General features: G+C 44.3%; 1 protein-coding gene across 1 annotated transcript in view; it reads left to right on the top strand.

Moving 5' to 3' along the window:
• Positions 1-22,331, top strand: part of CRIPT (cysteine-rich PDZ-binding protein) — a 53,998-nt gene extending 31,667 nt beyond the window's left edge. Inside the window, exon 5 of the mRNA XM_011936019.1 lies at positions 22,162-22,331. Coding sequence (XP_011791409.1) covers positions 22,162-22,331 — 170 coding nt within the window. The remainder of the gene's footprint in view (positions 1-22,161) is intronic.
• The last annotated feature ends 1,731 nt before the right edge of the window (positions 22,332-24,062 follow it).

Below are 24,062 nucleotides of genomic sequence, written 5' to 3'. Positions count from 1 at the left end.
ATGGCAGGAAAATGGACCTACCCAGCCCCAAATGAAACATTTGCTGAGTTAGAAAGGAAACTGGAACTTTTTGGCGTACAACCTTAACTTCTGAAATTGGTATCAGGTGCAGAATCCCCATGTTACCCCACAAAGCCACAGTCAAGGTGAAAGTGTAAAAAGACTGTGGGATTGGCTCACTGTGGTTATTCCTGTGGTTTATTCTAGCTAACAATTCTCCCTGAATCCCACAGCAAGTCTGCTGCCTGCTGAGTCATCTGGCCTCTTTGATGGCACCTGTCAGTCTTTATACAAGCTTCCTTATATAATGTTTACAAAGAAAGGGGCTGGGCGCAATGGCTCACACGTGTAATCCCAGCACTTTGGGAGGCCGAGGTGGGTGGATCATGAGGTGAGGAGATCGAGACCATCCTGGCTAACACGGCGAAACCCCATCTCTACCAAAAATACAAAAAAATTAGCCAGGCGTGGTGGCAGGCATCTGTAGTCACAGCTGCTCTGGAGGGTGAGGCAGGAGAATGGCGTGAACCCTGGAGGCAAACTTGCAGTGAGCCGAGATTGTGCCACTGCACTCCAGCCTGGGTGACAGAGCAAGACTCCATCTCAAAAAAAAAGGGCGCAGTTTGCAGGCCAGTGAACTAATGCACCCTCACCATATAGCCCCACAAAAATTGATCTGCCGTGGAGCTCTAAAGAACTCATAATTTCTCCAAAAGGACCATCTTTCTGCACCTATGCAGTTGTTCAAGATCAAGGGTCAGCAAACTGTGGTCCATAGGCCAGTTGCATATTTTTGCACATAAAGTTTTATTGGAACATAACCATAGCCATTTATTCACATAGTGTGTTTGGCTGCTTTTGTGTACAATGGCAGAGTTGCAAAGCCTAAAATATTTACTATTTGGCCCTTTAAGAAAAAGTTTCCTGACCCCTGTTTTAGTTAGTTCTGGAATGATCAGCATGTGTGGAAAATCCTCGGATTGATGCAGAAGCTTAGTGGCTGCACAGTAGTGATACATTGTTTTCCCAGGCTATTTTATTGTTTCTTAATTCCTTAATCACTTTGTGGATTAAATTCAGGGCCAGAAGTCACTCAGACATCTCTAAGGATTGTCTTACTGGCATAAGCTAAAGCACATATTATTCTACATTCATGGATTAAAATATTAAGTAATTTGATCTAGATGATTGTTTACAGTTGAACAAATGCACTTAGTCTGCTCTGATTATTTACTCAAGGATTATATTTTCTTACTACATTCACTCAAGAATAATAGTATGTAATCATTTCCTGTGGGATCTGCAATGTTGAGGCCCTCCTTCAAATTTAGTTCTCTGATTTGTTTCCATGACATGAAGTTGGCCTTTAGGTTATGTGGTTGAGGTTCCTCAAACAGGATGTTAATTTTCCACTCTTCGTGGCAGGAGAAATTTAGTCTAATCTCATGATTTAGTGAACCAAAGAGCCGTCTCCCTTTTCACACTATCCTTCTTTTAAAAAATAAATGTTAATTTTGTTTCTTTGTGCATCTTTTGGAACAAACTTGTATTTTCAAAGTGCTCACCCCATACTCAGGTGAGCATACTCTCTAAGGCAGCCCATTTGGAACAAATGAGCTTTAGCCAAGAGTGTAGTGATAAAAATACATTGCTTGCAAAGCTCTAATTTAGCACTGTGGTGCCTCCAACATGGTTTTGCCAACAAACTCATCTTTGCCTGAAATATAGGCTCTTCGAAGGCAGCTGCCACTCTCTCTTCAAGATGCGAGGGGGAAGAGAGTTTGAGGCTTTTCATTGTGAAGGACCCTCCACCTCCGTGTTCCTCCCACAGGCTCCTGACTCACACAGCAAAGTTAAGAAACAGGGAAATGGAATCTTCTTGCCGAGGCATGCAGCAGCTAGCTCCTTTGAATCAGAAAAATGTGTGTTTGTAATCGCCAAGTTTGAAATGCAGAACCATCACTGCTGCTGGAAATTTGAGGCTGGTTCAGAGCCAGACCAGCCGCTCCTGGGGCCCTTTTCTATATAAGAGGCAGTCTAGCCTGTTTAAGGTTGCTCTGTCCCCAGAGCCCTGGCACTCCCTCTGTCAAGTTTCCACTTACTCCTTTCTGGCCTATCCAGGAGCCCTTCTCTGAGTTTTCAAGGACTGGCTAGGTGTCCTGCCTCAGAGTCACCTACAACCTGCATTTTCCCCATCATAAATTTGAAATTGCTACTTTGCCTATCTTTGCATGGCCTCTTCCTCCAACCACACTGTGAGAGCCTTAAATCCAGAAACCTTGTCTTTTTTTTTTTTTTTTCAAAAAGACTCTTAGATGAATTTGCCAGGACTAAAATACAGTTCCCTGTTTCCCATATATAGCCCACTATAGAAATTCAATGGTTTTTGAATGAAAGGATAAATGAGTGAATGAAGGGACTTCAGATCTGACTGGGGCAGAGACTGTGGAGCTAGAAACTTACTGCTTTCCCTTCCTTCCCTTCCCATTCCTCCTCTTCCAATACCCAAGTCTGACAGGCTGTGAAGCACCTCTATATATGGCTGATGGAGCTTTCATTGTTCACCCTATCTTTTTTAATTTAGCACTGTGCCCGAAGTCCAGGCACTTAGCTCTGGATGCCCGACTGCAGAAAATACCAAGAGCCAGTAGAAAAACTGCACCAATGCTGGGGGTCCTATTTTCATTATTCTAGAAAATCACTTTTTTGCTCAGTGTTTGGTTTCATTTGGGGCTGACCTCCTTTCTTGCAGGCCCTAGATTCATGAAATCTATATTAATCAGCAGAATAATTTTAGCCAGTTCCTTACCCTTGTTTTTCCTTACCCTCATTTGGACAGCTAGCCTCGTTTGTACTCCTTATCTCAGAGGTGAGATGTGATAATAAGAGGCAGAGAAACAAAAGTATGTTCCTGGCTTTTGGATTCAGAAGTTGCCTTTATGGGAAGGAAAAAACAAAACAAACAAATGTGGCATAGATAAAATATTTGGAAGAAAAGATAACAAGAGTAGAAAACAGTTTCTTATTCTTAGGGGGAGGAAGTGAGCTCATGGGAAGGTACAGAGGGCAGAGATGTTTCTGGGTCCTGTGTGCTGCTTCACCCTGGGAAGGTGACACAATCGCAGATGTTTCTGTGAGAGTTGGAAGCAGAAAAGACACATTCTTTGCCTCCTCAGTGGAGCCTCGGGGAAGAAATGGGTGCATAGTGGGTGCCCACTGAAGAGAACATAGGCAGATGTGCAAAGTTTTCCATGCCCCAGTGAAAAAGAAGCATGTCTCTTCATGCCCAAGAGCACATCAGAGAAATGGAGAGTGCTCCTGAATCGGAAAAGGTCACACAGTCAAGAGTGAAGAATGTCTCAATAAATACCAGTGTGAAAGGATGATCTTGAGGACCACATCCCTCACTCTCTCTCCTTCCCTGCCCTTTTCTGCACATCTTGCATCTCAGAAGCCCCTCCCAGAAACTAGATACAACCCCAGGAAAAGGTGAGGTTGAAATCCACAAGTTCACTGAGATAGTTTCTGACAATGCAAAGAAAGCGAGACTTGAAATCAAAATTAGGTTATGTTTCCCACAGAAATGTCTGGACTAGAATTGTGTCCACTGCTCACATCTTATATTCAGGGATGACATATCTCATGGAAGAACAGGGCTCAAGTGGCCATTTAAATGTCTTCCTAACAAATGTTAAGGTTCTAGAAACCAAATGGTGAGTATACTATCCAACATATGCTGTGAAAGCAGAGCCAATCCTGGGGGAAAGGTTCTCTCCTAACGGTAAGGTGTCCATATTCTGTGCCCCAAGAACCAAGACAAGTGATCTGACAAGTGTGAAGACTGCATTTCAACATGAAAAGGATTTTTCTTAAACTCAAGCATGATATTAGCTCTACTTTGAATACCAGTTACGAAAATTCATAACAAGCTGAGGTATCTTTACTAACATTGCAAATTAATTTCTTGTATTCATCACAATGACATTTATGCATATTTGAAAAGTAGTCCATATGGATGAGCATATTTTTCATTCACTCTGCAGACGGAACATGCACACTGGTTTGCAGATCCCTTGCAGTGACTCTACATCTCCCAGGAATCTGAGGTTCACAAGGTGAAACCCACCAGGCCAAACAATTTAAAACTGGTTTTGTTTTGAAAGTCCAATAAGTATGATGGCAATGTCTTGCAGAAATTCCTCTTTTAGTATTCCAGTCTGTGGGCTCTGGCAGAAGTAATAGTCTGCTGCAAACAGATCACTCTTTTTTGTTTGCAAAGTCTTCATACCAGCTGAATCACAGCTTGCTTTTCACTTTTCGTAACACCTTGCAACATCGCAAAATATTTGCTGGAGTTTGTGAAGGGCGGCTGCAGAATTAGTAAACTGAAAGGAGGCCTTCCTTTACTCCCACCCCTGTCAGCACCTTCTGTTCTAGCAGACCGAAAGGCAGCTTGAGAACTCTGATTGCTTCTCCAGATTATGACAATTCTTGGCACCATCGCCCGGGGCAAGAATGGAAGCAAAGGAAACATTATGGAGTTTTGCAGGTGCCAGTACATAATATTGTCACTTTACAAACTTTAATTTATAAATGACTTCATGAAGGTAAGTTGCTATGGTAACCAGCCTTCTCAACTTTTATATCTGGAAGTAAGGATCATATGGCCCCTTCTGTTTGGGACTATGTATTCTGGATTTAATGAATAACTACCCGTGCTCTAACTTCTAGTTAACTAGGCTCATAGGATGCTAGACCAGGAAGCAACATTAGCAACCATCTCATTCTACCTCCTTCATTCATAGATGGGAACTGAGATGCAGAGAAGTGGCGCTGTACAGCTAACATGTGTCAGCCCTGAGCCTGTGGTTTCTCACTTAGTTTTCTTTTTTCTTTTTTTCAAACTGAGTGATTTTTGCAAGGCAGTTTACTTATATATTGTTATTTTGAAACATTTTAGATTCAGGATCCATATGCATATTTGTCACATCATGTACTGATGGGGACTGGGCTTTGTGTTCGGGTTCTCCAGAGGATGTTTTCTTGCTTAGTTTTCTAGTGCTCTTTTCTTTCTACCACACTGCCTTTCTGAAGGGACACACTCAGCTTCCACAGGTGGATAAGAGACATGGAACCACAGTTAGACATAGGGCCACCGTCACTTCTTACTGAGATGTTAAAACAAGTCCTCTCCATGTGCTGGTGTGTGAAACGTCTAATTTTCTCTATCAGAGTTATTACAAATTCCACATGACAACAACTTTCATTGATTCAAAATGATGTATGAGGGGACAGTGTGGGGAGGTGGGGAATGACCTGAAGAAACATGATCTAGTATTTTGGTTCCATAGTCTACCATACATAGATTAGCAATCTGCAAAGAATTAGACTGTACCCGAATTGTAGTGAACATAACATAAACTTCCTTTAGTAACTCAAAAAAATATATCTTTGGCTTTTTAAAGCCTAATTTCTTGAACAATAATTTGTGTTGCATAAATACATGAAAAGGTGCTTCTGATAAAGAGCTTTCCTTCCAGTTAAGAAATCACCAGGCCACAGAAGATTTAGCTGTTAGGATTTTCCATAGATTCTTGGAGTGAAGAATGGCAGAAGCTTAGAGTATTTAGTACATTCTTCTAAAAGCAAATCAAAATGCAAAATTAAAACTAAACAGTGAAATTACAGTGTTCGTTCATTTTAAAGAGATATGAATACAAACGCTGGATCCTCAACAGTCTTTAAACATCGCAGATCACCTGGATATGTTGTTAAAATGCAGATTCTGGTTCAGGAGGTCAGGGAAGAGACCCAAGATTCTGCATTGCTAACAAGCTCTCGGGTGGTATCAATGCCACTTGTCCTTGGTCTACACCTTGCATAGAAAGGGACTAGTTAACGTGCTGTCTCCTTGAATGCGTTTTCTGTGAGGGTCAGCCCTGACCACCCCAGTCACAGGAATCTTTCTGGCCTCCGGATTCCTAGTGCTCATTTTGTATATATCGTCCACAAGGTACTTAGGTACTGCCGTATATTGGTATGTCCCATATGTGCATGTCTTCTGTCCCCAACCAGATTGTAAGCCCATCTGTGTTTGCTCAGCCCTGTGTGTGCAACAGAGGTGCTGAATGAAGAACTATCGATGATTGATTGATACATTAAAGACTACTTCCTCCTTCCTCAGAATGGTACACTTCGCTCATCAATGGAGCTCAAGACGTAAAAGTCTGGTTTAAGAGACGTTCAATCTATTCTGCCTTTTATTTTCCCTTGTAAGTTGACTTTTAAGAAATCAATGACTGTGTGGAGAGTTCTAATTGGGTATGTAATAAAATAACTGGGGGGGTGAGGGGGGCCCTATCACACCAGGAAGCGTGTTTATTGGTTGCATTAGACCACTCAAGTGGAAGCACTGAGATATTCTGGAAAGAACCCAGGCTTGGGGGCCAACAGATCTGGGTTCAGAGCCTTACTCTATCACCTACAAGTTGTGTCTCTTTAGAACATTTACTTAAAATTACTGGGAATTTATTTCATCATCTGTACAATGGGCTACTTTTTTCTGTGATTGTTGTTAAGTATTGTAGTAATTGGTAAATTGCCTAGCACGGTGCTCAGTACAAGATATTACACTCTCAGCAGAATCACTTCCAAGTCAAATTGGAAATTGAGTGTTAGCCACCCATCGTTCTGGTTTGAGAAAGCTGGTGGGATAGTTTACATGCATGGCGTTAGCGCCATCTAGTGGTGTACTACTGCCTATGCTTCCTTACAGAATTCTGTCTTCTTTCATTACCTTTGAATGGCCACTTGATTTATTCATTTTATTCAACAAGCATTTATTGAATGCCTACTGTATGCCAGACACTGATTTGGCAGCTGAAGTTACAACAGTGAACGAGATAGACATGGTCCCTGCCTTTAGGGAGTTTGTGGTCAGTTGGGAAGATAGAAATAAAATAATTACTGAAATAGAATTTGAATTCAACTTACAAAAAGCACTATGAAAGAGGACAGTGTGTGAGTCTAGAATAAGGCTTCCCTAGGGAAGTGATATTAGGGGTAGGAAGTGTAGAATCCAGCCAGGAGACCACATCAGGCATGTATCAGCCACCCAGTAGCACCTCCCTGGACACATTTACCCCATCCAGGATCAGGATCCTGCCAGTCTGTCAGGAACTCCCATCTTGAACTGTGGCCTGTTTCATCAATCATCTGATGTCTATCACATCCCACTCTGTGCAAGTCGCTTTCCATACACCGCTGCTGACTGTCTCATGTTATCCTTTTACAGGCGATGTGCAATGAGGTTAAGCAACTTGTACAAAGACATAAAATGACATGTCAGAGTCAAGATTCACACCCAGGTCTTTCTGCTGACAGCACCCATGCTCTTTCCTCTACTGAAGCTGTCTCCTGGACGCCAAGCCCAGATCTCTTTATTCTGCATTATGCTGCTTGCCTTGGCAGAAAGGAAACCATTAGGAGAAGTGCTTGGGGAAAACTAAAATGCAAAGGGAGGGAGGGAAAATGAAATAACAGCTCAGTGGGTCATGTGTGAAGGGCAGAGAGGAAATTGCTGACTTGGCTAGTTATGTTCCTCTGGTGTGATTTTAGGAAAGTAAACCCAGGAGATCTCTTTCACCAGGAAAGAAAGTATCCCTAATAATGTTGCTTATACGCCTGTGGTTTACAATGTGTTGCAGCTGCTTCTAAATTAAAATGATTTGGAGGATCATTTGGAGAAGAGAGGTTATCCTCTGGAAATCTATAGGAAGTTGCAAGGATTAATAACCGCTAAGGAGCAAAACATCGCTGGGTCAGAAAATAGGTGCAGGACTTAGAGGTTTTCTGCAACACAGGACTTTCAGCTTCAAAACTGGGACATTCTCATGGCAAACTTTTGACAGTTGGTCACCTGGCAGTGAGCCAGACTGGGAGGATCTGATGTACCGTGGAAGTTAGGCTGAAACACTTACTGAAATCTGGGGTCAGTCTGAGGCCTTGGCCACAGACCAATGCAGAAAAGGTGGACAAAGGGTGGTACAGATTCCTCAGTACGAGTACCTTGGTACTCAGTCCCTAGATTACCAACCCAGAGCACCTGCTCTAGGTCTTGCATGCAGAATTAGTTGGCCCCAGTTCTGAGGGAGGGCTCAGGCAGAGGACAAGTATGACCGCAGAATCAGGCCACTCTGTGCTTCTCATCTGCAAAATGGGATAAATAGCAGCACTTTGTGTCTAAAACTGCATGTAAGCTCTGTTAGTTAATATGTATAAGGTGCTCAGAATGGTGACTGGTCCATATGAATATAGGAAGGAGCACCATGGAATTCTCAGGCAGAGAAACAGGTGTGTGGCCCTGGCTGGATCGTGTCTATGATAGCTCAGTTTTCCCATCTGTAAAATGATGAAGTCCCTGCCAAAGCTTTCAGAAGAAACAGAACGAGACACAATCAACAAGGAAAGAAGTCACAGTAGGTAGGAACTTGTGCTCTGAAATCAAACCCCCTGGATTACATCCAGCTCTGCCTCTTAGGTGTTCATTTATTTATCTGACATACCCCAGCCACCACCCCAAGACCCAAGAAACCAGGGTTGAAATGCCAGGCACCAAAGCTGCCACAGCCATCATCCAAATCCCCCGCCCCCAGTCACTGGCCCAAGGCAGGGCGTAGCATCCAGACAAAGTGGGGAATGGAATTTGCCAGATAATGGATGCCAATGTTTTGAGGAAGACAGCAGCCAAGGGAGAAATGGAAATGCAAACCAGGTACAAACACCAATGGGCCAGGCGCTGTCCTGAGCACTTTATGCACTAGTTCATCTAATTCTCCTAGCAATCTTATGAAGTAGGCACTGTTATTCACCCCATTTTACAGATGAAGAGACTGGGGCGCACAGTGGCTATAACTTGCTAAACTCAACACAGCGAGCCAGAACTTTAGGCAGGTTTGTTGACGTTTCTAGTTCCTAGTTCCTCTCAAAAGAATGAGGATAATAAATTATGACATCTACCTCATAGATTTGTTAGGCAGATTAGATGGGATAGTCTATATACAGCACTTAGCAAAGGATTGGAAACATTTTAAGCACTCAAACCCAAAGTCACTCCCTAGGTAATTGGTGTGATAAGATACATAGGCTACAATTACCAAAAATATAGCTGATAGTTTAAGAAAATGGCCAAATGTGCAAGGTAGTAAAAGTCTGGGGTGGGGCAGGGGACATGAAATACCACAGGAACTGAGGAACAGGGGGTCAGGTGTGAAGAATCTGTTTTGCATGAGACATGTTGTAGGCCTTTGGAGAGAAATGGTGAAGAGGACTTTAAGCATGAACAGCTGGCCTCCAAACTCTGGGCTTTCATTCCCTGAACTAAGAGGGACCGTGAGCAAGCCCTCACCTCTGGGAAGAAGCCCTCAGCAGCCCAGATAGGAGAGCTGAGGTGTCTGGAAAAGCCCACACCAAGACCCGGGGCTGGGCCGGCTGTCGAGGGCCAGGAGTGCAGCCCCGTCTTGACTCCTGCTGCAGAAGGCCTGGGCTGGGCTGCAGCTCTAGCCGATGGTCCAGATTTCTGCCATGACCAGCCTCCTGCTTGCCAGCTTGAAACCACCGTTTGTTGACATGATCTCCCTGACTTCATCCATTTAGACCATCTTTGGCTCACTGACCTCAGTCCACTCACTTCGCCTGCTGTATTTTTTTTATTGTGCCCCCCTGATTCCAGGCAAGACATTCCATTCACTCCAGCCCCAATCTGGGAACCTTGTCAGCAAAGAGAATTGGCCAGGGATGAGGAATTGTGATGAGGTGAAAGGAATACCTCTGATCTCTGATAAGAGATGTAGCAATGCTACTCACTAATAGCTCTAGATTCTTGGCAAAGTCCTAGGAACTCACCCCACATTTTTCATCAGAGGGTGTATTAGCTGCATTTTAGAAACCTATTAAGAGTTGTAATTAGCGGCAGGGAGAGAACAAGAACTCTTCTCCAGGGCAAGAGATAAGAGCAGTAAGCATTGAGTGGACAGTGATCATCAGCCAAGCCATGATCCCTTTCCTCCTCTTTCATCTCTTAAAAAGAGACTGCTCTCAGGCTCAGGAGCTGTGCTCTCAGGCTCAGGGAATTCTACCTGACTGTACTGCTTTGCGTCCAAATGGATTCCCTCTCTCTCCTGAGCCCTTTCAGGTACACGGCTGCTTTGGACAGTACCTGGTTTGCATTTCCATTTCTCCCTTGGCTGCTGCCTTCCTCAAATCACTGGCCTCTGTTATCTGGCAAATTCCATTCCCCCCTTGTCTGGATGCTACCCCCTGCCTTGGGCCAGTGCCTAGCAGCCCCTGGCCTGTATGGAGGATTTAGATGATGGCTGCAGCAGCCTTGGTGCCTTGCATTTCAACCCTGGTTTCTTGGGTCTTGAGGTTGTGGCTGGGATGTGGCTGGTGGAACCCAAGAAGAAGATTTACCTCCAACGGTAAGGAGGGGTTTCTGTGGGAGGAGATGAGCACCTGGGAACCCAGGCGGCCAGAGGTGATTGAATTGTTCCATACAGACTGGGTTCCCCTCAGGGCTGATATGGCCTGGAGAGACACCACTGGAGTCATCATGTGCCTCTAAGATTTTGCTGGGAAAGTCTCCAAGAAAAGGCTAGACTTCCACTGGGCTTGAAAAGTGGGCCACCCACACCGGGCACTCAGGTCTGTGTTTCTGCTCCAGTGTTCCCTCAGTCCAATTTTACACAGCAGTAACACCCTCTTCCACTCATGTTCTGTTTTGTTCTGCAGATCCTATAGGGGAACATCCTGATAATGAAACCTTTGTATTTTCCATTGCTGCGACAAAAAGACCAGATTAAACATTTTATGACACTTTTGTTTTTGTTTTTTCTGTACGCTGCATGTGAAAATATCTATTACACAAATCAAGTACTCTGCTTTCCATTGCCAAGCATCTTTGGCACAGGAGCTGTAATAAGAAGTGTAATGAACATAAAACAGTTTTTAGAATCACTCATTTGGTAGCTGGTATATGAAACTGACAAGGCCCCCTCTGCCAAAGCTGCAGAAGGTCGGGCATATCCTTCCCTTAGCTCATATGGCTGCAGAGGAAGGAGGTGTCTTTCTTTGGACTTCATCCCCAGGCAGCCCACACACTTTGATGCTCACCTGTCTGCCTTGGGGGACTGGAGTTGAATGACTGCTTGTTTTGTTCCTGGGATCTGTGGGCTTCTACAGTCGTCCCAGGCCTCCTTGCCTAATTGGACTCCCACCCATGCCATCTGAGTAGTTCCTCTTCTGGTCCTGTCACTATCCCTTCCTCTCTCTCGAGCCCTGTCCTTCTGTAGTACATCTTTTTAATAACTGGGAAGAGTCTCCTCCGACCTTCCCTTTGGAGACCTTTTCTCCTCAGTCAATCCCCGCCCCATCCAGTCCCATCCCTTGTTCTCAGCATCCTGTTCACCATCCCTTTCACTATGCCACTGACTTACCCAGACCGGCTAGGGCATCTCTATTTGCATTGCATTGCAATATGGACTGAGGTGAGCTTGCCTATGAAATCAGCTGTGAACTTATTTTTCGTTTACTGTGATTTTAAAGGGCAGGGAGGAGAAGATGAAGACTGAGGGAAGGAAAGGAGACCTAACATTTATTGGGTCCTTGGAGTTCTTCAGATAGATGCCCCATACATGTTAACTTATGCATCCTCACAATGCTCTTGGGAGGTGTTATTTACTCCATTTTACAGAGGAGGAAATGGAGGTTAAATCATTACACAGGCTGGGCACGGTGACTCACGCCTGTAATCCCAGCACTCTGGGAAGCCAAGACTGGAGGATTGCTTAAGCATAGGAGTTTGAGACCAGCCTGTCTCTACAAAAAAATAATATTTTAAATAATCACTGCACAAGGTTCCAACGGTAGTCAACAAAGAAGCAAGTTACAAATTTGTTCTTCATTTAGTGTAAAAATCAATGAAACTTTTCTGAATGTTTCAGTCTTTAAAAAAAAAATCATGAAGCATGCCATCCGATGAGCTGTGTGGCCTGGGGCAAGTCAGTGAACCTCTGGGCTATAGTTTGAACATCTTTAATGTTAGGAGCCTGTCCCAGAAGGTTGTAGCTCCTACGAGCTTTTAACCCAGGCTTTAATTGCCCTTGTTCTCAAAAAGGACTTCTTCATGTCCCGTCCAAATCTTTAAAGAACCCAAGTCATGCTAACAAGAAATAAATGACTAACACTCCGGGAGTGCTAATAAGGAGCACATGAGGAATTCCTTTCCTTTTTCCTGCCAGGCAGCAGTTTCACAGCCGTGCTCCAGCTCTCCTAAATCAGGATCTGTGGGTGGACAGGAGGGTGAGAAACACAGTGCTAAAGGGGCCTGGGTTTCTATGTCACCACCTCTGCCCACCCTCTGCCCCAGCCACTGTAGCCAGCATGCCTCCATCTGGCTGTCCTTCCCTACTCAGCCCGCATGCTCCCATAGCTGGCTGCACTACGGGAAGGACTGATCCCCACCAGACAAGCTGGACTTTCCTGGCCTCCCTTGCACCCTGAGAGATCCTTGTCCATGCGGGGGAAATAAGATTATATTTATTAAAAACAATATAATCTACAGCAGCCATGTGCACACCTTGAAATTCCTGGGGCCATAAACTGGAAGGGCATTTCTTTAATCCCTGCAATTTACAGTTTTTACTCACCTGGCTTAGGTGGGGGGAAGACTTACACACATACATACCTGTCCACACATACATATGTATATGCACGTGTGTATACTGAGTGTCTCCTTGGGATTTGCTAAGCCTCTCACAAGAAGCCTCAACAGCCCTAGGAAACTGTGCTCAGGACTCTGATTCCACTGGAGCTTGCCAGCATTCCAGGGCCACGTCAAGACTTTTGTAAATTGCTGAGAACTGAATTCTGACCTGGGAGCAAAGAGTGGACAAAGAATGGCACGGAGATGCCAAGGAAGCTGAGTTCAGGAGGGAAAGTGAAACTTGCCCCACTCACCATCCTTGTCCTTCTCTTCTCCCCAGCCTCCCAAACCCCAGCCCCTACACACACACTTGAAAAGAGGATTCAGCAACTGAATGTGAGAGGAATTTCAAGGTGTGCACCTGGCTGCTGTAGATTATATTGTTTTTAATAAATATAATCTTATTTCCCCCACATGGACAGGGATCTCCCAGGGTGCAAGGCTTTGGTACCTGTGAAACTATGCCCAGTAATTGATCTAGAGATTGACCACCAGAGGCAGTGTTATCATTTAAGACAAGTTTCTTTTGGCACTCACCACATCTTACAGCTTCTCCTATTTTGTTCTTATCCCAATCCTCTTCCGGCCTCCATCCAAGAAGCTCTGTGCAATTCAACTAAATTTACAGGACACTACTCCAGTTAGCACTGTGCTTAGGAATACAAAGTCCTTCTGGTACCAGGTCTGTTCCAAGCTCTTGCACTTCTCAGGGTCACAGACTTGACAAGAACACTTGACTCTGTTCTTGCTCCAACTTACAGAAACTGGAATGATGCAAGAAAGATGATGACAAGCTCATGCTCAAATAAAATACCTAGGTCTTTCATCAAAACAGTGGCAAAGAAGCATGTATCTGTACATTTTAAGTTAAAATAAGATGTTGAAGGCTGGTGTGTTTCATTGTGTTAGTGATTATCCCATTCTAACTACTTTTTTTATTAACTGGCCAACAACAGTCCCCATTGCTTTTATTTTTTTATTATTATTATTTTTTTTTAGACAGAGTTTCGCTCTTGTTGCCCAGGCTGGAGTGCAATGGTGCGATCTCAGCTCACTGCAACCTCCGCCTCCCAGGTTCAAGCAATTCTGCCTCAGCCTCCCCAGTAGCTGGGATTATAGGCATGCACCACTATGCCCGGCTAATTGTTGTATTTTTAGTAGAGACCAGGTTTCACCATGTTGGCCAGGCTAGTCTCAAACTCCTGACCTCAGGTGATCCACCCACCTTCGGCCTCCCAAAGTGCTGGGATTACTGGCATGAGCCACTGTGCCCGGCCCCAGCTGCATTCAATGAGAGCATGTGTGATGATACCTTAACTCCTATTTTTATTAACATCTAGTTTGTAAAGGACCATGGAGACACTGCACTGAGCACACTGGAAGTGGGGTCCTGAGCCAGGCTGATGGACATATGGGAGGACCAAGCTGGGGAAGGACTCGGGGCATGGACTTCTGTCTGGATACAGCACCAAGTGGGACAGGGTCGGGGGTCAGGGAGATTGGATTGGCCAGAGCACAGGAACTTGCAAAGAAATACACAACAGGACATAGGTAGGATAGAGAAGAGGCAAAAATATGTTAGTAGGCACCAGTTAGTGTAGCACATGATTTCATATCCTGTATATAACTTAATCATAGCAACCATATGAGAAGAGTACTATCTCTTGACTTTCAGTTGAGGATTAGGCCCCCAAAAGGCTGCTGATACAACAGTACTTAACTTCAGATAGGGCTAGGGACAGTGGCTCCCCAGCCTCTAACAGGGTTCATCGGAGATTATTTGTTTGCTTAATCTGAGCTACTTAGCAGTAAAGCCTAGATTCCATCCACCTTTTGTCTCCAGGCCTAGTGAATGCTCGTTTCATTTGACCTCGCCTACCTAGTTACTACCATATTAACTTGCTAAAAATATTCTATGAAATGAATTATATCTGCAAATAAGCGTAAATAATATATGTCTTGCTGAAGAAGAATAAAATAAGCACTTGTGACCCCACCACCCAATTTAAGGCATAGAATATTACCACTGCCATCGAAGCCCTTCAGAGGCGACCGCAATGCTGAAATGTCCGCTGATGACTCCTTTACCCTTTACAATGTTGCCGCATACGTCTGCTGTGTAACTTCCATTTGCCCCTCCAGATCCATCTCCAGGCTTCTCCGTACTGCCGTGTGTCCCGTGAGGCTGGCCCATCTGGGCTGCACCAGGGAGCTCCTTTGATCCTTGGCTTCCTGGTGGGTTTGGCCAAAGTGAAACACTGACAGGAAGGCAGAGGATGAGAATGAGGCCAGCGTATCTGCTCCCCTGCTCCCTCTGCTGGGGCACCCACCTTGAATTGGTCGCGTTCATCTACCAAGGTCACTCTTGGCTCTGGCAGTTAGCCCTCTCTACCCTGCAGCCCTTTCCCTGCCCTTGCCGGCTACTTCAGGTCTAGGGATGGTAAAGCTTCCTGACTGCTCTGCCAGCCCTAGGGTGCTGAACCATTCCCTGTTGGTTTCCCAAACCTAGTGTTTCTTAATCATTTTTAAAAATCATGACTCCCCTAAATACCCTTTTCAGACTTTTTCCCCCAATCATCTCCCTGCCATGAAATTTGAATACCACACATATACTGTCGATCTATTTATGTACTGTAGATATCTTCATGTTTTATATATGACAAGAATACTATATTTCGCTCACCAAGAAGCAATTTTCACCCCTCGAGGGTGATATTGACCTTATTAGGAATATATACCCTAACCCAACTGATATTTTTGTAGTTCCCTCTAACACATTCTCTTTAGTCACCCATTTCGCGTGTGCTATCTCCTTCTTGCCAAGACACTAACATATATATGTTATGCAACATATTGTTATAGTATATGTATTAGTTAACCATATAATAATATAACAATAGACTGTGTCCATAAATAATATTTTAGTTCAGTCAGGTTTTAATCTTTAAGTGAAGCAACACAGTATGTGTTTCTTTTTCTTGGCCTTTGTCAGTATTTGTGAGATTCACCCATATTGATGCATGCAGTTATTGTTCATTTTTACTGCCATATGGTATTGCATTGGATGAACATATACAAATTTACAAGTTTGTTTAGTGGTGGAGATGGATATTTGGGTTGGTTATTTTGAACACACGTCACAAAACATTCTTGTACGTATCTTTTGGTAAAGACCTAGATATACATATACATAATATACACATATATATACAGAGTCTCTAGGGTACAAACCTGGGAGTAAAATTGCTGTATTGTAGGGTTTGCCTATTTTTCTCCTTACTAGGAAATGCCAAATTGTTTTCCTGTAATGATACCAATTTATTTTCATACCAATAGGATTTGAGAGTTCTGGTTGCTCCACATTCTTTCCAGCATTTGTTATTGCTGGACTTTTTAAATGTTTGCCTGTCTGGTAGGTATGAAAAAGGTATTTCATTGTAGATTTGATTTTCATTTTGTTTATTACTGATAGGTTGAGCATCTTTCCCCTTCTTCACTGCCCATTTGATTTTCTTTTCTGTGAATGCCAGTTTATGTCTTTTGTCCACTTTCCTATTGCAGTGTTTCATCTTTTCTTACTGATTCATCGGTTTCCTTCATGTATTCTAGATGCTAACCCTTTGCCAGTTAGATAAACTGCAAATATATTTTCCCAGATTGTGGCATGTCTTTTCACTATTTTAATAATGAGTTGTGATGAATATACATTTAAAATTTTAGTGGAGAAAATGTATTAACCGTTTTCTTTCTGGTTTGTGTCTTTTGTGACTTATCAGAGACATTCTTTCCTATGCTGAATTCATAATGTTTTTCTGTAGTTTCTTTTAAAAGACATTTAAAATTGTTCCCTTTACATTTAAATTTCATTTTTTTGTATATGGCAGGGATTCATTTTTTTTTCATATTAATGGAAACCAAGTTTCCAGTGTCATTCATTGAATAGACTATCAGCCCCCTTGCCCATCTTTCTTTCTTTTTTTTTTTTTTTTGAGTCTCACCCTGTTGCCCAGGCTGGAGTGCAGTGGCATGAACACGGCTCGCTGCAGCCTCAACCTCCCCAGGCTTAGGTGATCCTCCCACCTCAGCCTCCCAAGAAGCTGGAACTACTGGCGCCCACCACCACACCTACCTAATTTTTGTATTTTTTGTAGAGACCAGGTTTCACCATGTTGCCCAGGCTGGTCTTGAACTCCTGGGCTCAAGCGATCCACGCCCACCTCAGCCTCACAAAGTGCTGGGATTACAGGTGTGAGCCACCACGCCCAGCCCTGCTTGCCCATCTTGACTGCCTCCTCTGCCCCGTGTTTATAAACATGGGGGTCTGTTTCTAGGCTCTCTTTTCTATTCCACTGGTGTATTATTATGTCCCTGCACCAATAACACAGTTCCCATTTCTTTTTTTTTTTTCTTTTTTTCTTTTTTATTTTTGAGATGGAGTCTCGCTCTGTCGCCCAGGCTGGAGTGCAGTGAAATGATCTCGGCTCACTGCAACCTCTGCCTCCTGTGTGCAAGCAATTCTCATGCCTCAGCCCCCTGAGTAGCTGGGACCACAGGCGCATGCTACCACACCCAGCTAATTTTTTGTATTTTTAGTAGAGGCAGGGTTTCACCATGTTTGCCAGGATGGTCTTGATCTCCTGACCTCATGATCCACCTGTCTTGGCCTCCCAAAGTGCTGGGATTACAGGTGTGAGCCACCGTACCCGGCCCACAGTTCCCATTTCCATAGCTTAGTAATAAGTCTTGATATCTGTCAGGATAAGTCCTTTTTTCTTCTTTAGAAGTATCTTGTATATTCTTTGCCCTTGACTCTTCCCTGTGAAAATTTTTAAATGGTTTATCAGATTCCAAAAAGAGCCTGAGCAGGCAGTGTCACGGGTAAACAGCAAGGGCGGGGATGAGCATCTATGTGCAGATCAATAATGCCGGTGCAGCAGTGCTGGGGCAGAGTAGGGGCCAGACTATGCAAAGCCGTGTCAGAGACCACAGCCTGTCTGCAGTCCAGGGCAAGGCCACCCCATGTAGGTAGGGTCAGCCAATGTCAAAACATGATGGGTGACTGTCTCTGCTTACTATTATCCCAGTTGCCCAAGGACATCACAAAGGTACTAAACCTTTATCATAAGCCTCCTTTGGGAGGTTTATTAAGGAAATGGAATTATTTATTCTGAAAGAGGAAAAAAGCTAGGAAGAACTTAATTATTAAATATTACTCTAGGCTAAGAAGATAAGTGAAGATGGAAAAGAGGCCAGAGTTGGGATTCAGACTCACAGGGATCAATGAGTGTCACAAAGAGACAAACCTAGCTGAATCCATAACTCCAGCCAGCTTTTTCCCAAAGGGAATTTAGATGGTTTCAGTACAAATCGATGTTCATTACTGGGGTTCATTTTAGTTGTTTGGTTTTGTTATTCATTTAAGATAATACTTATTGAGCTCTTACTCTGGGCTGGGCTTTCTTCTAAGCATTTAATGTGTATTCACTTATTTCCATGCTCCCTGCCCACTCAAATCAACTCAGAGTATGTATCCAATAGATGATTGATCCGTTAGCATATTTCCCATCAGGAATAAATCACTGAGGAAAGATGAAGAATTCCCTTTATGTATAGACCTTTGACAACCACTCCTCAAACTGGGCTTTTGAACATTTTCCTTGCGGATCTTGTTTATTTGGCCTGAATGGAAAAAATGTAAAACCAGGAGTCAGGTTATATCATTTAAAAACAAAAACCAGATAGGATCATGGTGACCACATCTTCTCTGAGGGGAGGCAGGCAGAAGGAAGGGGATGAGCAGAAAGATGAATATTCTAGAACAGACTGGGAGGAGTAGCCATTCTCTCCTCCACAGAGGTTTCTTGAACGAGGAAGACTTGGCCCCTTGCTACGGGCCAGGAAGTCCATGGTATCAGATGCCAAGTATTGGTATCAAGGAATTCCCAACAAGAAGGCAGCCGCCTCAAATCCTTTGTGGAACAAGGCAGGTTATAAATAGATCTATAAATTTTTTTAACCAGAAGGCAACAGGCTTAGCACAGCTATTCTTCCCTTTCAGTTCTCCTCCCTGCATCGCTTTGCCTATTAAATCTCTGCTACCAGGCAGAGCCATCTGCGTATCAGCCAATCCGCTGCCACAGCCTCGGGAGAGCCAGGATGGAAACTGGCTTCTATTACGATTTCAGGCTGTGACCTTGCTTGTGGGAAAAAGTAAATCTTCCTATCTTACCTCTGGCTAATTGGGCAGGAGGTAGAAGAGACAAGAATTTATTGTACAATTTGCCTCCTGCTGACTAGAACGCTAATGTAGCCCTTGCAGAGGCAGGCTCTGGTTTTAGGGACAGGCTGAGAAGAGAGAAGCTATGGGTTGGGTCTCTGGTACAAGCAGCCAAGACCTGCTCATGGGGCTTTTAACTGCAAGATTTTAGAAGAAGGGTTGTCTTACTGGCCAAGTTATATGTGGCGTGTGTGTGTGTGTGTGTGTGTGTGTGTGTGTGTGTGTGTGTGTGTGTGTGAAAAGAGAGAGAGAGGAGAAACAGAGAGGTTGATTCATCTCTCCTAACAGATGATGACTTAGAAATTATTTAGCCTATTGAGTCTGCAACCTTGTTGTAGATCAGAACCCCCGGAGACATGTTAAAGCACAGGTTACTGGGTTCCACCGGCAGAGTTGCTGATTCAGTTGGTCTGGGGCAGGGCCTGATCATTTGCATTTCCCATGTGCTCCCTGGTGACACTGGTGCTGCCAGTCTGAGGATCACATTTTGAAAACCAGTGATTTAGTCTAACCTCCTGATTTCACAAATGAGGAAACTGAAGCCCAAAAGCCCAACAGTTAATGAAAATACATGCTCAGGCACCCACAACTGGTTATTGGCTAAAGCCAGACTAGAACAGGGATTCCTGGACTCCTAATCTGGTGCTTTCTCCACCACATCAGGCTGGTACCTGGCCAGGATGCCAGGGAGTTGCTATTCTAATAATAAACATGTTATCCTTCATGGTTGAAGATTACCAGTCCCTGCATGGTTTCTTCTTCCTTTGCCTTCCCCAGTCCAGCAGAGTCTGCCCTGCTGGCTCAGTACAGAAATAGCCTAGCCCAGCCCACTCACCCACCAACCAGTGGGGCTTAGAATCAGGTCATGCCCCACAGCCAGGTGCCTAAGCACCTGGTGTCTACGTTACTGTCCAAGGGTTATTGCCGGCAAATGAATTGGAGATCTAAGGACTTTGCAGTGACTACTGGGTGTGCATATTGGCCTTGAGTTATATATAGCTCTTTCTACATTCTCCATGTTCTCCTGAGGCTTTGACCTTGATGTCGGACATTTCAGCTCATTATTCTGCCTAGCACCTAAATCCTCTGCTAAGGCTAGAGCTCTAGTCTGAATGATGATCCCATGATGGGAGACTCTACTTCTGTTGGTCCTTATGACTGAACTAGAGTGTTGGTCTATACCCAAATTTGGTTGCTGAGTCCTGCAGCCCACAGGTCAACCGCCCATGTGGTATCTGCCCACCCAGAGGCTTTCTGAGCTCTGACTGCCTCTCGAATTCCCTGGGCTATGCTCTCCTGCAAGATTAGAAACCTCAGGCTCAACCTGGTATGAAATCAAAGCTGAGATTGACCTTGAGATGCTTGTCTACCTGTCATTGGCACTTCCAGGGCCAGCTTCTGCACTGGATCAGTTCCCCAGCCCCACCTCACCCTGGCCACATGCCTTCATCTGCCAGTGAGATCTGGCACAAAAATGTCCTGCAGAGGACAAGTGCTTCGAGTGATTTTTTTCCAGCATGGGGAAGGAGTACACTAACCCGTCTATAGTAATAGTTTGCAGGTCTCTTTTGATATGGGAGGTGGTCATCTGGAAGGAGGCAAAGGGATGGCTCAATTGTTCTGCATAAAGAATTGGTAGATACTGGAGATAATGGAGAAAATACAACAGAGAATCTTGGAGAAGATGGGAGCAATTTGAGTGATGCAGGAGGCTGGAACATAGATGGGGAAAGCAGAAAAATTCCCTGTGTGGAATAGCCATAGGACTTTCGCCACTCAATTTTAATTTGTCCACTATAGGACAATATGACCTCCTTCTTGCCCCAAATCTTGATACATTTGTATAGCTTTTGTGGTGGTGGCAGGGGTTGGGGGGGAAGGTGAAAGAGCAGGGACATATATAGAAGTGTGGCCTGCTCCACTCACCTCTACTGAGACCTACGTGTAGCTAGCAGCATTGTAACTTGGTTCTAGGTTGCACTCTCTTAGTTCTAGGTGGTGAACCTGGAGGAGTGAGCAGCGGCTGGAAATGGGGCTGGAAGAAGAAGCAAGGAGAGCTGAATGCAACTGGCAACTGGCAGATGGGTGACTTGCGTAGAGGCATGAAACATACACCTAGTTTACTCTAGTATGTTTGCCAAACATACTAGAGGCTTGAAAGGCAACTCTTAGATGATGGTACTGGATAATTCTGTAATTTACTGTCAGCACGCACTAGCCATTTGAGAGAACTAGCCTGATGTGAGACACAGTAGATTTTCTTTCTTTTCTTTTTTTTCTTTTTTTTTTTTTTTGAGACACAGTCTCCCTCTGTCGCCCAGGCTGGAGTACAGTGCTTACTGCAACCTCCGCCTCCCAGGTCCAAGCGATTCTCCTGCCTCAGCCTCCTGAGTAGCTGGGATTACAGGCACCCACCACCACGCCCAGGTAATTTTTGTATTTTTAGTAGTGATGGGGATTCACCATGTTGGCCAGGATGATCTCAAACTCTGACCTCAAGTGATCTGCCCACCTCAGCCTCCCGAAGTGCTGGGATTACAGGTGTGAGCCACCACGCCCAACTGGTAGATTCTCTTTCATTTAGATCCAACTAACTTGGAATCTGTGGTTCCTTGGTCAGAAGTTTGGGGGAAATAATCTTTTGTCTATGAAGAAACAAATCAGAACTAGAAACAAAGTGATAGGGAGAGGGTTTAGATTTTGTAAAGGAACAAGTCAGTACTTTTCACATGCTAACAAAGTGTTTATTGCCCTAAAAAAAAATTTGCAATAAATCCATCAGTAGCTTACAGGAATTTTTAAAATTTTAAAATGTGACACCCTCAATCCTTTTTTGCAATTTGGTTTGAGGACAGTTCTAAACTTCTTCCTAACCCCTTTCTCTCCCATAACTTTCATCCCTTTATTTCTCCCAACCAGGCCTTCCATGATGTGGAACTGACACGGAAAGCCAGGTTGCCATTTTTTGTAAGGTTCCCCATAGTATCCTGGCCAAATTTTCTTTCTCCTCTCCAAATAAGCATCAATTGTCGTAATGAAGTGGATGGCTGAGATGTTGCAGTGGGAATAAAAGGAGGTGGTGAGAAGGTTCCTGCCTAAACCATTCCCCTTCCTTTGTTCCCAGCCCAAGGGCTGCTGGACAGTGTCTCTGAGTACACCTTGGTCCTTTTCCTGAAAAAGCCAAACTTGGAAGTGACTAGCAGGTCTAATTGTGCCTCTATGGAATCCAAATTCTGGAAAGAGACAAAGAGAAGTCTGGAGGCCTCCGACTGGAGAGAGAGCCTGATGGATTAAATCCAAGCTTTGCACAGTCCCAAAAAGCTGTCAGGGTGCCTGGGCAGCGTGGAGCCGATCTGGACGATGCATTCCAGATGGCCCGCCTTCCTTCTTTGGGTTTGGGGCCAGTTGGAGCTCCTGGGCAGTTTCCCAAGGTAGCCCCCCAGAGAGCTCAGGGCAGCTGTCCAGATGGGAGGAACCAAAGTAAGGATCACTGTGGCAGGCTTGGAGTTGGAGGAAAGCCCCCACCCCCCAACTTTGTGTTGAACATCTGGATATCATTTTTCAGACTTTTAAAAACACTAACTCTACTCTGCTAAATACAGCCAATTCATTTCTTTAAAAAAAAAAAAAAAAAGCCCTTGGGGGACATTCTAGGCCATTAGGTTTCCCCAAAGTGGATCCAAATAATTTTGGGCTATATGATATAGTGGAGCTCAGAGAATCAGAGAAGGGCCTCCAAAACTAACAGGCATCTGATCATCACCCCACTCCCCACCTCCCCAGTTCACCAGCTGGCAATGATGCCACCCGCTACAGGGACTCCAGGGCAATGCCAGGGATCTGCAATATATTTTACTGTTCAGTTTTGTTTTATTTTAGCTTATGCAAAATGTACAAGTCAGATGTGGAAGATTGTCTCTTATATTCAAGGATTTCAGGCTAAGTTACAGAAAATAAGCATGAGACAGAGAGAAGGGACAGAGAGAGTATGTGAGAGAGAGAGAGGGGAGAAGGAACAGACCCACTGAGTCACTTGAAAATTCCACGGTCTGTGAACCTGCCATGACACAATTCTTTATTGTGAAGACAGGTCTATTAGCCTGCAGGTCCCTTGCAACCACGTGACTGAATGGTAACCTGAATTGAGTCAGCCAACCGCAGCCCCTTCTCCGAAGGACCTGAGGGGAGGCGAGAGGCAGGAGCCTCTACCCCAAGAGTGCCCATGGTCAAAAGGGAAAGTTCTGCTCTTAGGAAATCCCAACTTATGAGGCATAGGTAGGTCCTAGTGCTGGCGAGCTTTTGGCTTACCAGAAAAGAATAGTCACGGAGCACCATGTGCTAGACAGTTCCAAGGGAAAGGAGTCTAAAAATATTGAGCGGACACAGTGAAGGAGTGAACAGAATAGGTTGGGGTTATTTGGAAGGAAAAAGGTTGCTGAAAGAGAAAACCGTTTCCAATCCAATAGTCATACACAAAGGAAGCCCAGGTACAGATCTTGCCCAGCCATTCCAATTTCAATTCTGTGACTGTTAGAATTGTACTTCAGTGAAGCTATGTGGACGCATATCTAGAAATTGTGTGTCAGAAAATGAAAATCTGACACATCCAGTCAATTCTCCAAGTGTGCCTTGATTGAGGAATAGAAAATCTTTCGCCTAGTGTACATTGGCAGAAAATAATAACACCCAATACACAAATATCTACTGTAACTACATATCACTGTACGAAAACAAGCCATGAATAATCACATACATAAGTCTATAGACTGCAAACACGTGGTGATACATCCTTATGCAGCATATGCACGCATTCCCAACTGCCCAGTCTCACTGTGTCTTCAGGAGTCATGAGAGCATCGTTATCCCTGTCACTCAGGGACCTAATTCGACCCTGGTTCTCCTGGATGGTTCAGCATGCAGATCTACAGCCTTTAGGCTTAGACCTTTGCCTGTCTTGACAAGGGCTTTTCTGAGCTGCCAAACAATTCCCTGCTGTATGCCAAGGTATTATTAATTAATGTTGAT

Source organism: Colobus angolensis, unplaced genomic scaffold (genome assembly GCF_000951035.1).
Source record: "Colobus angolensis palliatus isolate OR3802 unplaced genomic scaffold, Cang.pa_1.0 Scaffold15, whole genome shotgun sequence".
Taxonomy (NCBI): Eukaryota; Metazoa; Chordata; class Mammalia; order Primates; family Cercopithecidae; genus Colobus; species Colobus angolensis.
This window is presented reverse-complemented; position numbering and strand designations above follow the sequence as displayed.